Raw genomic sequence first — 12593 nt, 5'->3', positions numbered from 1 at the left:
TGTCTGATATAAATATATATATATATATATATATATTTTAAGCTGCCAAGAGGGCAGCTTAAAACAAGGTTACAACAATAAATACAGGCAGACAAATACAACTATCACACAATACAGAGAGCGAGCACAATCTCACCTTAAAATCCGAAAAGTGCAATTAATGATCTAGCCCCTTTTGTAAAGTAAACTTAAGGTCAACCTTTTTGAACAAAACACATCCTCTTATTCTGAAATCCAGTAGTCAAGCACTCCAGCCAGCCTTGCTGACTGGGTGGCCTTCTCTGTCTCTGTGCCACACCAGTTGGGGTTTAGGAGCAAGTGAACAGGAACAAGTGAGGACTCAAATAATCCGCAAACTACACACTGATGAGCCGGTACCTTTACTGCTGTTGTTCATTTAGAGGAGCAGTAAAAGAAATATTTCCTTTATATAAAGAAGGTCCTCACAGAAAACTAGGCTGTCGCTGCAGTAGAAAGATGGAGGCACCTTTGAAATTGGTGCTACATGACCAGAGAAAACAGTAAAAAAGGGTCTGATATCTGTTTTATCAGCTTGGATTTCACTGTGCAGGAAGAAGTGTGACACCCACCCATTCACTAACTCTTGCCTTTACGACAAAAAGGGGCATTAAAATACATTTCTGAAAACATTTTAGGCGAGAAACAGGCAGCACTGTACCATAACCTAGATTTATATAAACCCATCCGCAGTAACACTTGATGCTGCAAGCAAGTGACGTAGTTTTAGAAAGGGTGGGTTGGGGAGCGGGTCAAAGAAAACCAGACTTTCAGCCAGGAGACCATAGCTGATGTCCAGTGTGAAAACAAAAGTAACTTTTGTTTTAATATAATGTTACAGGTAATTTGCACACGGTCATTATGCACTGACATCACTCACATGCCTTATTTACATCATGTTATGTACATTTAACCCAAAACATGATCATTTTTCTGAAATTAACCTAGTAGTTTCTTTGCCTAAATCTAACTGCGACGGTTTCACATTAACCACATAGTAGCAGTAGATGCAGGCTTCCTTCTGCACAGTGATACAGTTGGCTGGTATAGTTTGGTGGGAAGAAAACAGTTCCTAAAAGAAACTTGTCACAACATGGTCTGTGGATTGTCTTGAGTAACCAGGTCATGATTTCTGGAGACATTGCTGTTGACTTATTCAAATGTATTTTCTTTTTGGCTCTTGAAACACCACAAGCTATGTGCCATTTAATTCCATTACAATCCAGAGAAAGCAGACATCTCTACGGCCGATATCTCCAACACTTCGCAACTCACACCAAAACAATCTAGACTCATAATGGCACTGTAGGTAAAGGGAAAAATGTGTTACTGTGATTTTATTGTGAACTGTCCCTTAACACTCACCCTCAGATTTTTCTTTCCCTGCAAACAATTTTCAAGTCTTCCAGGCGATGGAGGGCTGTGGTCGAAATGCAACACAGCTGCTGAGGCAGTGATGCTTTGGCTTTTTCCTCCTGCGAGATGCTCAGCCAAAAGTCTGACCATCTGTTTTATGTTAGCTTAAGATATACAGGTTGCTATACTGACATGCCTCTGCAAGCAGTCTTTTGAAGCCAATGAGGTGACAGATACATAAAAATCTTAAGAAATCCATTAAGGATATCTATTTCACGAACGTTGTTGTTATGCAAAGTCTGTGCAGTCCAGCCGGAGCTTTAGCACGAGTTTCAAACATCTTTTTCTTCCTGTATTTCTCACATGTCTCCTCTGCTAACCCTTCTACAACCAGTCAGAATTGTATTAAGATTATTTTTAGTGTTGTAAAGTAAACAACACCATTCAAATGTGTCTAAAAAAATGTTTTTCAATGTAGTTTCTCCATAAGATGTTAGACAATGCATACAGTTGTACATTCAAAGCATCCTCAAACATCAGCATACAGGAGACACCAGCTGCCATATGCAGACAACCCTTTAAAAAAAGTGACTCTGGAAGACCTTAAAGCAACATTCTCACTTTTCTGAACACAGAAGTGACAGTCGAGTGTAGTCAAGAGTCCAACCTCAGCTGCAACGGTCCATCTATTGTGATCACTGGCCTTTAGGCTGTTTTTCTTCAGTTTTCAATTTCAATAATTACAGGCAAACTGGCTTTTTTTTAAAAAAAGTATAACCCTGGGCACAGAATAAACACAGTCAGTGCCAAGGAAACGATTCAACACACTGTGATGATACTCGATTTTGTGTGGCTATTTCACCTAAAAGGGGGGAAAAAATCACAAAGCCACAGTCTAAAAGACTTAATCTTATTAGGCAGGATCTCAGCGCATTATTTATTTTCCTTTTGGTGAACAATATATCCTCCATGACCTGAGTTTTTTTTAACCCCTGTTGTGACCCCATCAGAGTCAAATTTACAAATATTCCTCTCCTCTCCTACAGGTTTGTGTCAGCTGTTGTCCACACTGCCGACCATTTTCATTGCTGGATCTTTGCCTGTCTGAACACATGTGGTCAACATGCATCTCTTCACTGTTACCAGGAGGGAGTAGTCAGAATGAATGATCCCAAATATTGCAAATTTATTGTATGTTCTACATTATGATTTGATATTGGTCTACTTAAAGTCAGTTTAGTTCAAATAAAGCTAACATAAGGTTTTGTTTTCCAATTCCTAAGACTTTACGTGGTAAATAAATTTCGAATGAAAATTTGAAAAGAATAAACCCGCAAGAAACAAAAAAAGTTCAAACAAAACTGATCATTTTATTAACCAAATGTTACAGTTCCACTGTTACATCCTACAAAATACAAACAAGTTTGTTCATACAAGCACTGCTTGTAAATGTCTACACAACCTACGGGTCTCAATGCAGATTGCTAAATGAACGACCCCCTGACTATGGCAACATGGTTCCTCAAAAACTCACAACCTATGTACAGCTTCAACGCTCAATAACAAAAAAATAAATAAAACATCAAAAGGCCTTTCATCTAATGGTTTTTCATGCTGCTAAACCGTCTCTGACACGGCTGCAATCCTTAGTCACGTGCTGCCCCCTAGTGGCACAAACTAACTCCTGCTATTTACTGTTAATGTACTCCATCACAGGTTTAAGTCTTATGACAAAAGAGAAGGAAAAGTTCACAGCCATGAAAATCAGAATGTAAAGAGGCCTCATCAACATTCCTTAAACATTAAGTCTGCTTGAAAAAGTCCATACATTGAGCCTGGAACCACCAACACACTCAATAACAGGCAATATACGATTGATGTGCCCCGAGGCAAAGAAAAACAGATGCTCGCACATACTGAAAGCATCCCATTAGATCACGTTAACAGGAAACAGTGTGTCAGAGATAAATACTGCATCCAAGCAGCACATTTGATTCAAATTAAATACGTGCTTTTGACAGCCAACAAATTAGATAAAATCAACGACGTGGACATAAATTATGTGTAGGAACTATTTGATCCAATAGTAATGTGAAAAGTATTTGAACAAAATGACTCAATTTATCTGTTTTAAAGTTTCCTCCTCTCCAAAAGTGATACACCTCACAAAAATAAAATATTTACCAATTAGCCTTAGCGCATGTGATATACAAGACATGCAGAATTGATTACAAAATACAGCAAAAAGACTTTGATATGCAAACATTAGCGATGAAATTAAAACTTGTGCTCCTTCTTTAAACTGATTGCTCATTCATTTAAATACTGTCAAGCTGGATCCACCTGATGACACTGCGATGATCTAGATCAAGATGACTGGAAATGGCAGGACATCGAGTAAGGCCAACTCTTTAGTTGATAATCCTGAAGTAACTCGCTATCCAGTTCAGTAAATCCAAACATTTGTGTCTGTACTTTTTGCATCCACACTCACACTGTATATATTCCCAGACTTATATACCTGTTTGCATAATATATTAGCAAGAACATAAACACTGCCGAGGTGACGTATAAGCTTGAGGTTCTGTGGAAGGTGTGGAGGCATGTTCTGGGTGTCTCAATAAAAAGGTGTTAAAAATATATCTCTATATTGTGCTTCAGAGTATTACTAAGATTTACCTTCATCTTGAAGGACACATGTAGTAGGACATTGGGTGATAAAACTCACATAACATAAAAACCCTCCATGTAATCAGCTCATCAGAACATCTTGAGATACCAAACACACAACATGACCACCACCACTGTGAAAAAGTTCGTTGTAGCCACAGATAGAAAGCGGCACTGAGTATGCTACTTCTGTTCTCTTACTTGGCGCCCTCAGGGTAGCGGGATGAAGCCAATGTCAGGTGCATCGCCCAGAATCAAGGTGGTGCGGCTCAGCGACGGGGAGGGCGAAGCCAGGCGGAAGGCTGGGTTGATTGAGTGCAGCGAGTCCCTCCTCTTGCTGCTTCTGCTGAAAGGCGGGCAAGGAGCGGACATGGGCTGGCGGGAGTGCTGTCGTGAGCAGCCAGCAGAGAGTGAAGGCTCTGTGGAAGGTTCCACCGTGCTGGAAATCTCCAGGTCCAGAGGGGTGGTCTTTGGGGTGCCAGGGGGGCACAGGCCGTGAGAGTCGTAGGAGTGGACCATCCTCTCCAGCATGTCCTTGGTGCTCTGAGTGCACTGTGTGGAGATAAGGGAGAAACGGAGATGTCAAGAAAAATCAAACATCACTGGTTTGTGTTATGAAAGGCGAAGCTGCAATGACGGTAAAAACCAGCACAGACATGTATAGAAGTATCTGCAGTGTGATGAAAACGATTAGTTGAGAACTCATAAATCACAGTGGAAGCAACGATAGCACTAATGGCAGTGAGATTTAAATGGAGAAGCACGGAAGAAGTGTGTTAGACAGTGCAACATTGACTGAAACATGTGCGGGGAAGCTGCTTCTTACTGTCTTTCACTAGGCTCTGATAAAAGTAGAAAGGAAAATAGACTTTTACAGACTTGCATTCCCTTGTACCACCTTACATGCACAATAACGGCCCAGATACATGAGAAAAAAACATCTCATGTAACTACAGAGTAAAAGAGTAAGTTTAGGCCTCAAACACGAGCTCCATCCCACACTGAGTGAGCGATTGTTATTGAGTCGGGACTGAATGGTAGTGAAGCATGCACATTCACAGGTGAAGCAGCGCACCCATCCATCAACACCATCACCAATCACAAGATCTGCCCCCAACTGCGATTATGCAGAAAATATCTTAGAAAAGAAATAGCTGGTTAGTGATTACAAACCTGAACACAAACTATGTTATGAAAAAAAAAAGACACAGCAAATGGCAAGTGAAGAGATGTTGTGATTGGTTTAATGTTCAACCCTACTCTTACCATCAACCGTCTACATGCAGCAGTGCCCTTCAGGCTGTGCAGGACAAAGCAAAATCCTGACAGTTCTCCTCCTAGCGGGGTGGAATGGATACAGTACAACACTGAGAGTCAGATCTTGCATTTTGAAAGTATGTTACAGGCATACAAAAGCAAATGTTTGTAATAAATAAACCCGTATGGTCACTAACTTATACCTACTGAAAAAAAAGGGAGACATCAGAAAAAACAACTTTTCCAAAACATGTTAAAATTTGCAGTCAGGCATGTGAAGACTTGAAAAAATAAAGAGCCAAAGTAGATTCAAAACACAGACCAAGATCTCAAAATACAAAAATAATGTTTATTTAGGACAAAAAAGAACACTTTTTTAGGCAAATAAAATTATGTAAAATAGAAGTAAAAGTAGATTAAAAAAATTAAGAAAAATAGCGAATAATATATGTAAGACATTTGATATGACGACTATATTGAATGACAAATGTATTCAAGGCATGTGACACATGATCTGTGATAAAGTGCTGATAAATCGAATACAAAATACGATCTGAAACCATTCACATGACCGTCGAAAAAGGAGTAATTAAGTCCCTTCACCACAACATACAAGCAAACCCAGTAATACAGTGACGAGGTAGATACAACAACACGTTGAATTGTAAGTGTAAGCAAACACAAATACCAGTGAAATATCAAAAAGGTGCAACAATGAATGAGTTTACTGTCCCACAGCACAAACGGACCAGAGTATATCTGCATCAGTCTTGACAGTGTGACTCAGCAACGCAACAGTAACCTGAACAAATGGTTAAATTTCTGGCTGTTGAGACTTAAAACTCTCTGCCCGCTTTTCTGCATTTTTAACTACTCAATGATGCCCAACAGTGTCACATCTGGTTTCCAAGACATTTTGTTCTAAAGCTGAAACGAATGGCACGGCAGTGTTATTTCAGCACGCTGCGTGCTGATGAATTACCTCTTCAGTAGTCATAATTAGCTAACTCCATCATGTCTGCTGTGGATACTTGCTTTAATATTACATGTCAGTTCCAAGTCGTTGTTGGCTGAGCCTGAAAAATGTTGTTCCAGTGCAGTCAGAGACTATCTGACAGGCCATTAACAACTGAAAACCGATGCTCTCCTTTCTTTTCCATGAACAATATGTATAATATGCACAGCTTTCATAACATTTGGCAGAGATTTAAAGCACCGCGTGTCTACTTGAGGGACTGAAGCTGGAAGTCTGGAGGATGAAGGAGTGGACACACAGAGTGGAGAAGGCACACAGGGGTCAGCCTAACAACAACACAGGAGCTATGGGACAGTTAACACTTGGGAGGGGACCACAAGCTGGTTCATCCTACCATGTGTGCGTCATTCTTGGCCCCGAAGGGAGGCAGCTCTATCTCCGAGGCTGAAGCAGTGGGGGTCGCCTCATCAAAAGGCAGGAAACCTCTTCTGTCAATCAAACTAGAGAACAAAACAGAAGATTACGGACTGTTCATCTGGCTTTTTTAACCAATATTGAAAAATGTGTCGGGGGTACAAATGTCACTTTACTCACCTCGGGGGCATGGGGCCACATAAGGTCGCACAGCAATTTGTTATAATACTGTTGTAACTGTACGGGTTCCCAGAATCCTCTGCACACCTTTTACTTGACCAGGAGCCCTTTATCTGCACAGTGAATAAATGAAGTCAGTTAATGGATAAAGTGAATTTTAGCATGATGAGCTAAGCTGTATTGTTGTATTGAGGGGCAGGAGGACTTACGTCTTCATTTGTTGTGAGGTTGGAGGCTACTAAGTATGTATGGAAGCCTGAGAGGCCCAGAATAGACCAGATGGAGAAGAAACAAATCACCAACTCCACCACAGTGCACGAGGAAGAGTCAAGGCATAATATCAACATTATCAAGGGTTATTTAAGACAGATGGATATTTAGGCTAATGATTAAAATCTCAGACAAGACTGACTGTGTGTGTGTGTGTGTGTGTGTGTGTGTGTGTGTGTGTGTATCTCAATGTCATGACATACTGAAATAAAACTATTTATGTAATGATGTCATTAATTTAGGTGGGTAATTTTAAAATAAACAGACCATTTTCCAATACTAGATGTATTGAAACCTCAATTACTAAGTAAAATACAAGTACCTCCTAACTGTACTAAGGGCAGAACTTCAGTAAATATGCATTACACTCGACTACAGCAAATATGCAACGACATGTAAACAACAGAATCACTCCCAGCATCATATTATTGCTACACAGACTAATCAGTCTTTCTTTCTGACCTTACAGGCAGCTTCTTGCTGGTTTACCTTGTTTTGAGATACTGTGCAAATCATAAGGGCTTTGGAAATTGGCTAAATTTAGCTTTACTGAATAGTGAATTGTTTGAAACTCCAATCAAGATGTCCCATTATTAAAAACAAATGTTTCAGAGTGAAAGTTATGCCAAGGTCTACAAAATGACTGAGCCATCAGATGGAAGCCCTGGAAACGTGGCATTAACATGACAGGCCCGTTCAGTTTAAGGGGATGTACAAAGTGTGTATTCTGCGGCGTTATACATCCTAAAAGCTAAAAATAGTAAGTCAACTAAGTCTAAAAACAATCACCTAATTTTAACTCACACAGGATAAAAGTCACACGGTAAAAGTCTTGTGTTTGACCCATTCGTCCACCAGGCCTTCCTACCTACGTGGACTTTTTCATCTGACTTTCTGACAGAAAGAACCTTAACATTAACCTTAAACTAACCTGCATGTCTTTGGACTGTGGGAGAAAGCCAGAGAAAAATAGGAACAACATGCAATCACCTCACAGTTGGGCCTAAGGGCGAGCCTGGAAGCCTCTTGCTGTGAGGCGACATGAACAGCTAAGCATTACACCACCGTGCCACCATATCTCATGAGAACATGAGGCAGCAAACCTTCTACTGAACAGCCATCTGCCTAAAAGCACTGCTTTGCTGGTTGCTAACTCTCTGATCCTATTAAACATGGGTTTAGGCTGACAAATGCCTTGTCAACAGTGTGACATGTGTTATTATTTGGCACAAAAGAGCAGCAAATTTTTAAAGATCTCATCTATCTCATAAACAGACTGGTTATGTGAAAATTTGACATTTTTTAAGGATATCTGGCAGGGCTCTCCTGAATGGCTTGAACAAGGCTTTTACCCGCCTGAGAACCTGGAGAGAAAATAACGAATTAGAAAGAAAACAATCCTTAAGTGGCTCTCGATGACATGACAGAACATCATACAATTACTGAGTGCATTTTTGTCTTTATACTTTGTGAGAATACTTACGCAGGGTAATGTGTGTGACGACACAGCCGAAAATGAAAGATGTCAGAAAAGACAGAGAGATGATAAAGCTGTAGAAAAAGCGGTAATTGCGTTTGCCCACGCAGTTTCCCACCCACGGGCAGTGGTGATCAAATCGTTCTGAGGATAAGAAAAAGTAGAAATGGAGATCAGAGGCACACATAAAGTATATATGAAGTATTTTAGTAGTAAGCCTTTACACGTTCCATATTGTGCATTAAATTATTATAACTCGCATTTATTCCTTTCCTGGAATTACACTGGCATTTTCATCAAAAAATCCAGCTAAAGCACAGACACTAAACTTGCTTTGACTGGGGGCTGCTTTTGTAAACTGGCATGAGGCCAGGGGCCAGTATATTAACAAACATTAATTTTTCATATATAATTAACTAGACCAGACCTCTGATGGGGTCCTCCCCCGGCACATTTTTTTGATATACAATCTCTATTTCAATGCATTTTCCTGCACTCTTGCACCTTATTTACATTTCATTTATTCCATATTTTTATTGTGAATTAGAAAATGGTTGGCAGTTCATCTGCACTCTTTCATGGGCCAGATTTGGTCAGCAGGCCGTAAGCTGAGGATCACTGAGTTAACCCTTTGACACCTGAGCAAATTTGCTTGATTTCTTCAAAAACATGGGATGCCGGCAACAAGTAACATAATAAGGTATGGCCCAAAAATAGCAAGAAATTAGTAAATATTTTCATGCAATAGTTCTTTACTTATGTTAACATACAATTTTGTGAACTCTATGTGCAATATTTAATTTTCATTTTTAAACATTATTATTGGACACTTTGTATTTCATTTTCACTTATTTGATGTTCTGTTGTTGTTTTCTTTTTGCTACTGTATTTTTGGAGCAATGTGGCACAAGAATTTCCTTCTGGATTAATAAAGTTCCATCTTATCTTATCTTATCTTAAAGTTACAAGAAAACTACCTGAAAAAAAAACAAAAAATAGAGAAAAGTTTATAAAATGACCTCAAGAATGTGATAAAGAAATCTTTTTCTGTAACATAATTTTGTTCATATAAATAGGAGTATCGTAGACACTGTTTTTTGGAAAACATTCCCTTGTTTTTGACAATATCTAATAATTCTGCGTGTGTGTGTGTGTGTGGGTACATCAGCTATTCTGTATCTCAATGTTATGACTTGCTGAAATAAGGGAGGGAATAATGTAGTTTTATAGCTGTACCTTTTGAATTTGCTACAGTTCAATAAATAGTAAAGACACAGATCAGTGGAGGAAGGTGTGCTGCATAAGGCAAACTCATGGAAACCTGCCAGCAAAACTGCACGGTAAGTTCCTCTTGGTAATTACATCAAGTTGTTAAGTGTAATCAGTGCAGTTAGTATAAGTGGTAATTTCCCACCACATCCTTACCCACACAGTTGTCACACAGGCTGCAGTGGGAGGTCCGAGGAGGGCGGAACATTTTACAAGTGAAGCAGTATTTGAGCTTTACCACCTGCTGGTTGATGAGGATCTCCTTAGTTCGCGGAGGGGGGCGATATGTAGAGGATCCTGAGGTATCTTAAAATAGAGAAGTACAAGGGGAGAGACTCACTGAGACTTGCACATTTAATCAAAACAGCTCCACTGATACAATAAGTAATGAATAAACACAAATAAAGCTATGTCTGTTTTTTGTGATCTTCAGCCATGATACAGAGTAAGCTTCTTAAGTCTTGGTAGGCAGTTCAACATCAAACCAGCCCCCATATGGCAAAGCTCTTTTACCCCATCTGTCCTATAGTAAGCGTGCAATTCCTGGTAGTGTCTTACCTATCTGCTTCTCTATGTCTGCTGCTTCATCTGGTGTGGCCCTAGGCAAGATGCCTGGGTCTGTAAAGCTGGTTCTCAGCAGGGAGATGACCACAAACACAAAGAGCACCCCACCAATCACAGGTATGAAGATGGTGAGGTGCTTCACCAGGAATGGGCAACTGGAAAAGGAAAAAGATGAATTTGTTTCACTCTGCCTCAGGCAAAAATAACTTTAATTCCTGAATATATTATCATGAAAGATCCTACAACACAAGAAATGAAGGATACAGATTTGACAACACACATGCACATTGGAAAGGCCATACACCTTCTGTAACAATATGGTAGCAACATTAGAACTTTTCTTTATTCAATGTGTACATGTGACTATGTTCTGGACTGATTTTCGTTTGGATCTCCAAAGACATGTTAGCAAGAACATTCCACTCAAAGAACCTGATTGATTAACAATATTTTTTTAAATCCCATTTTTTTCCCCCAATTTATAATACATTTTAATAAATAAAATATTTTTTAAAGAAACTTCCCTCATGCACCACTTTCATAAAACCAGATCAAATGTGTATTTTATACTACATTTAACTAAAGAGTATGTAATAAAAAATAACTAAAACGATTCATTTGTACAAATCTTGTAGCATTGTACTATAATTAATTAGGAAAACCCCCGTGTATATTCATATTTGTGTCTACTTTTATTTCATTTTATTTTTGTCGGTCTGGTTTGTACCTATTTGTGTCATCATTTTCAAGTGTAAATTTTAGTATTGACCACTGAAAAATACCTCTTATGATGCATTCAAGGCTCACTGGAAAGAAACGTACAAATGGACATTTCTGGTTACTCACTCAAATGCAAAGAAAAGGCCACACGTGACAACAATAAGGCCCAGTGTCAGAGGAAGGACACCGCTCTGTCTAGCCAGGATGATCCGTCCATCGCAGAAAAACCTGTTCTTCCCCGGGAACACCTCCCATTTCCTCAGCGACCGCTGCACCTTCTTCTCGGTATGATTCAGTGCGGACGCGGGGGACACCGACAGCGCCCGTGGGTCGATCTGTTGATACTCGCAGTTCTTCATCTTGTAAACTGTATCGACACGGTTCGGAGGTAGCTAAAGGCACACACAAAACTATTGTTTCTCCGTCGCGTTTTCAAGAGACTGTACTCTCAAGGTTCAGTCATTGTACGGTGATATGTCGCCTGCTCGGTTAGCGTTCAGTTGCCCATCCTGAAAGCTAACGCTAACTTAGCTAGCTAGAGAAACAGCAACGGCATTCTTCTCCGTGGCAGTTTCACAAGCTGAATCTGTCCCCGAGTTGATTCAAGGTTAACTACCATTGTTGGCAGTCAAGTTAAAGCGTTTCATAAATATCAGTGCTCATTTTGGTTATGGTAAGTCGCCTTTTACAAAAAAAAAATTCAACACAAACAGACGGGCTTCGGCTCAGGCTTCTTGCGGCAGTTAACGTTTCCTTTTTTACCGTCAGCCGATGTACGTCACGAGGAGGATGTTGACGTACTCACTGCTGATATGTAAACGCACACACATGTCAGGTGTGCACAGCGATGATTTGTAGATCAGTGGCAAACATGAGCGCCCGCAGAATGATTAGCGTTATCTGTGTGGATTGGCAGAGGCGGCTCAAGGTGCTGTTTTCCCCACATGGATGAATTAAATCCCACATAGAAAATATTTTTTAAAAATGGCAGTTAAGCAAAACAATTTATAACCTTGTTGCTGTTTTTGTTTTTTTTTTTTGTTTTTGCACTACTCAAGGCCACAGTAGTTTATAGTTTAGTAGTTTAGTTTATAATTTAGGAGTGACACTGGTACTTCTCAGGGGCATAGCATATGTGTGTGTGTGTGTGTGTGTGTGTGTGTGTGTGTGTGTGTGTGTGTGTGTGTGTCAGATTATAATGATTATAAATTACATTTATAATCATTATAATTATATATTTAAATTAGGTTACACAAACATACACATACATATATATGTATAAAATATATATATATATATACATATATACACACATACACATATATATATATTTGAAAAAATCAAGCCACTTTGCCTAGGTTTCAAAGTGTTAAGCTTTAGACAGCTTTCTGCTATTTTTTTAAAATTTTTTTTGGTAATTTC

General features: G+C 39.4%; 1 protein-coding gene across 1 annotated transcript; it reads right to left on the bottom strand.

Moving 5' to 3' along the window:
- Window positions 1–2734: 2734 nt before the first annotated feature.
- Window positions 2735–11933, bottom strand: zdhhc18a (zinc finger DHHC-type palmitoyltransferase 18a). The gene is made up of 9 exons (XM_042489940.1): window positions 11298–11933; window positions 10446–10606; window positions 10044–10193; window positions 8625–8762; window positions 8454–8505; window positions 7081–7183; window positions 6872–6984; window positions 6672–6777; window positions 2735–4596 (listed from the first exon to the last, which is right to left on the bottom strand). Exons 1-9 carry the CDS (start codon window positions 11528–11530, stop codon window positions 4255–4257), a joined length of 1398 nt encoding a protein of 465 aa, XP_042345874.1. The 5' UTR covers window positions 11531–11933; the 3' UTR covers window positions 2735–4254.
- Between the last annotated feature and the right edge of the window lie 660 nt (window positions 11934–12593).

This window comes from Plectropomus leopardus, chromosome 7 (assembly GCF_008729295.1).
Source record: "Plectropomus leopardus isolate mb chromosome 7, YSFRI_Pleo_2.0, whole genome shotgun sequence".
NCBI lineage: Eukaryota > Metazoa > Chordata > Actinopteri > Perciformes > Serranidae > Plectropomus > Plectropomus leopardus.
Note: the sequence above shows the minus strand (reverse complement) of the source record. Positions and strands in the feature narration are given on the sequence as shown.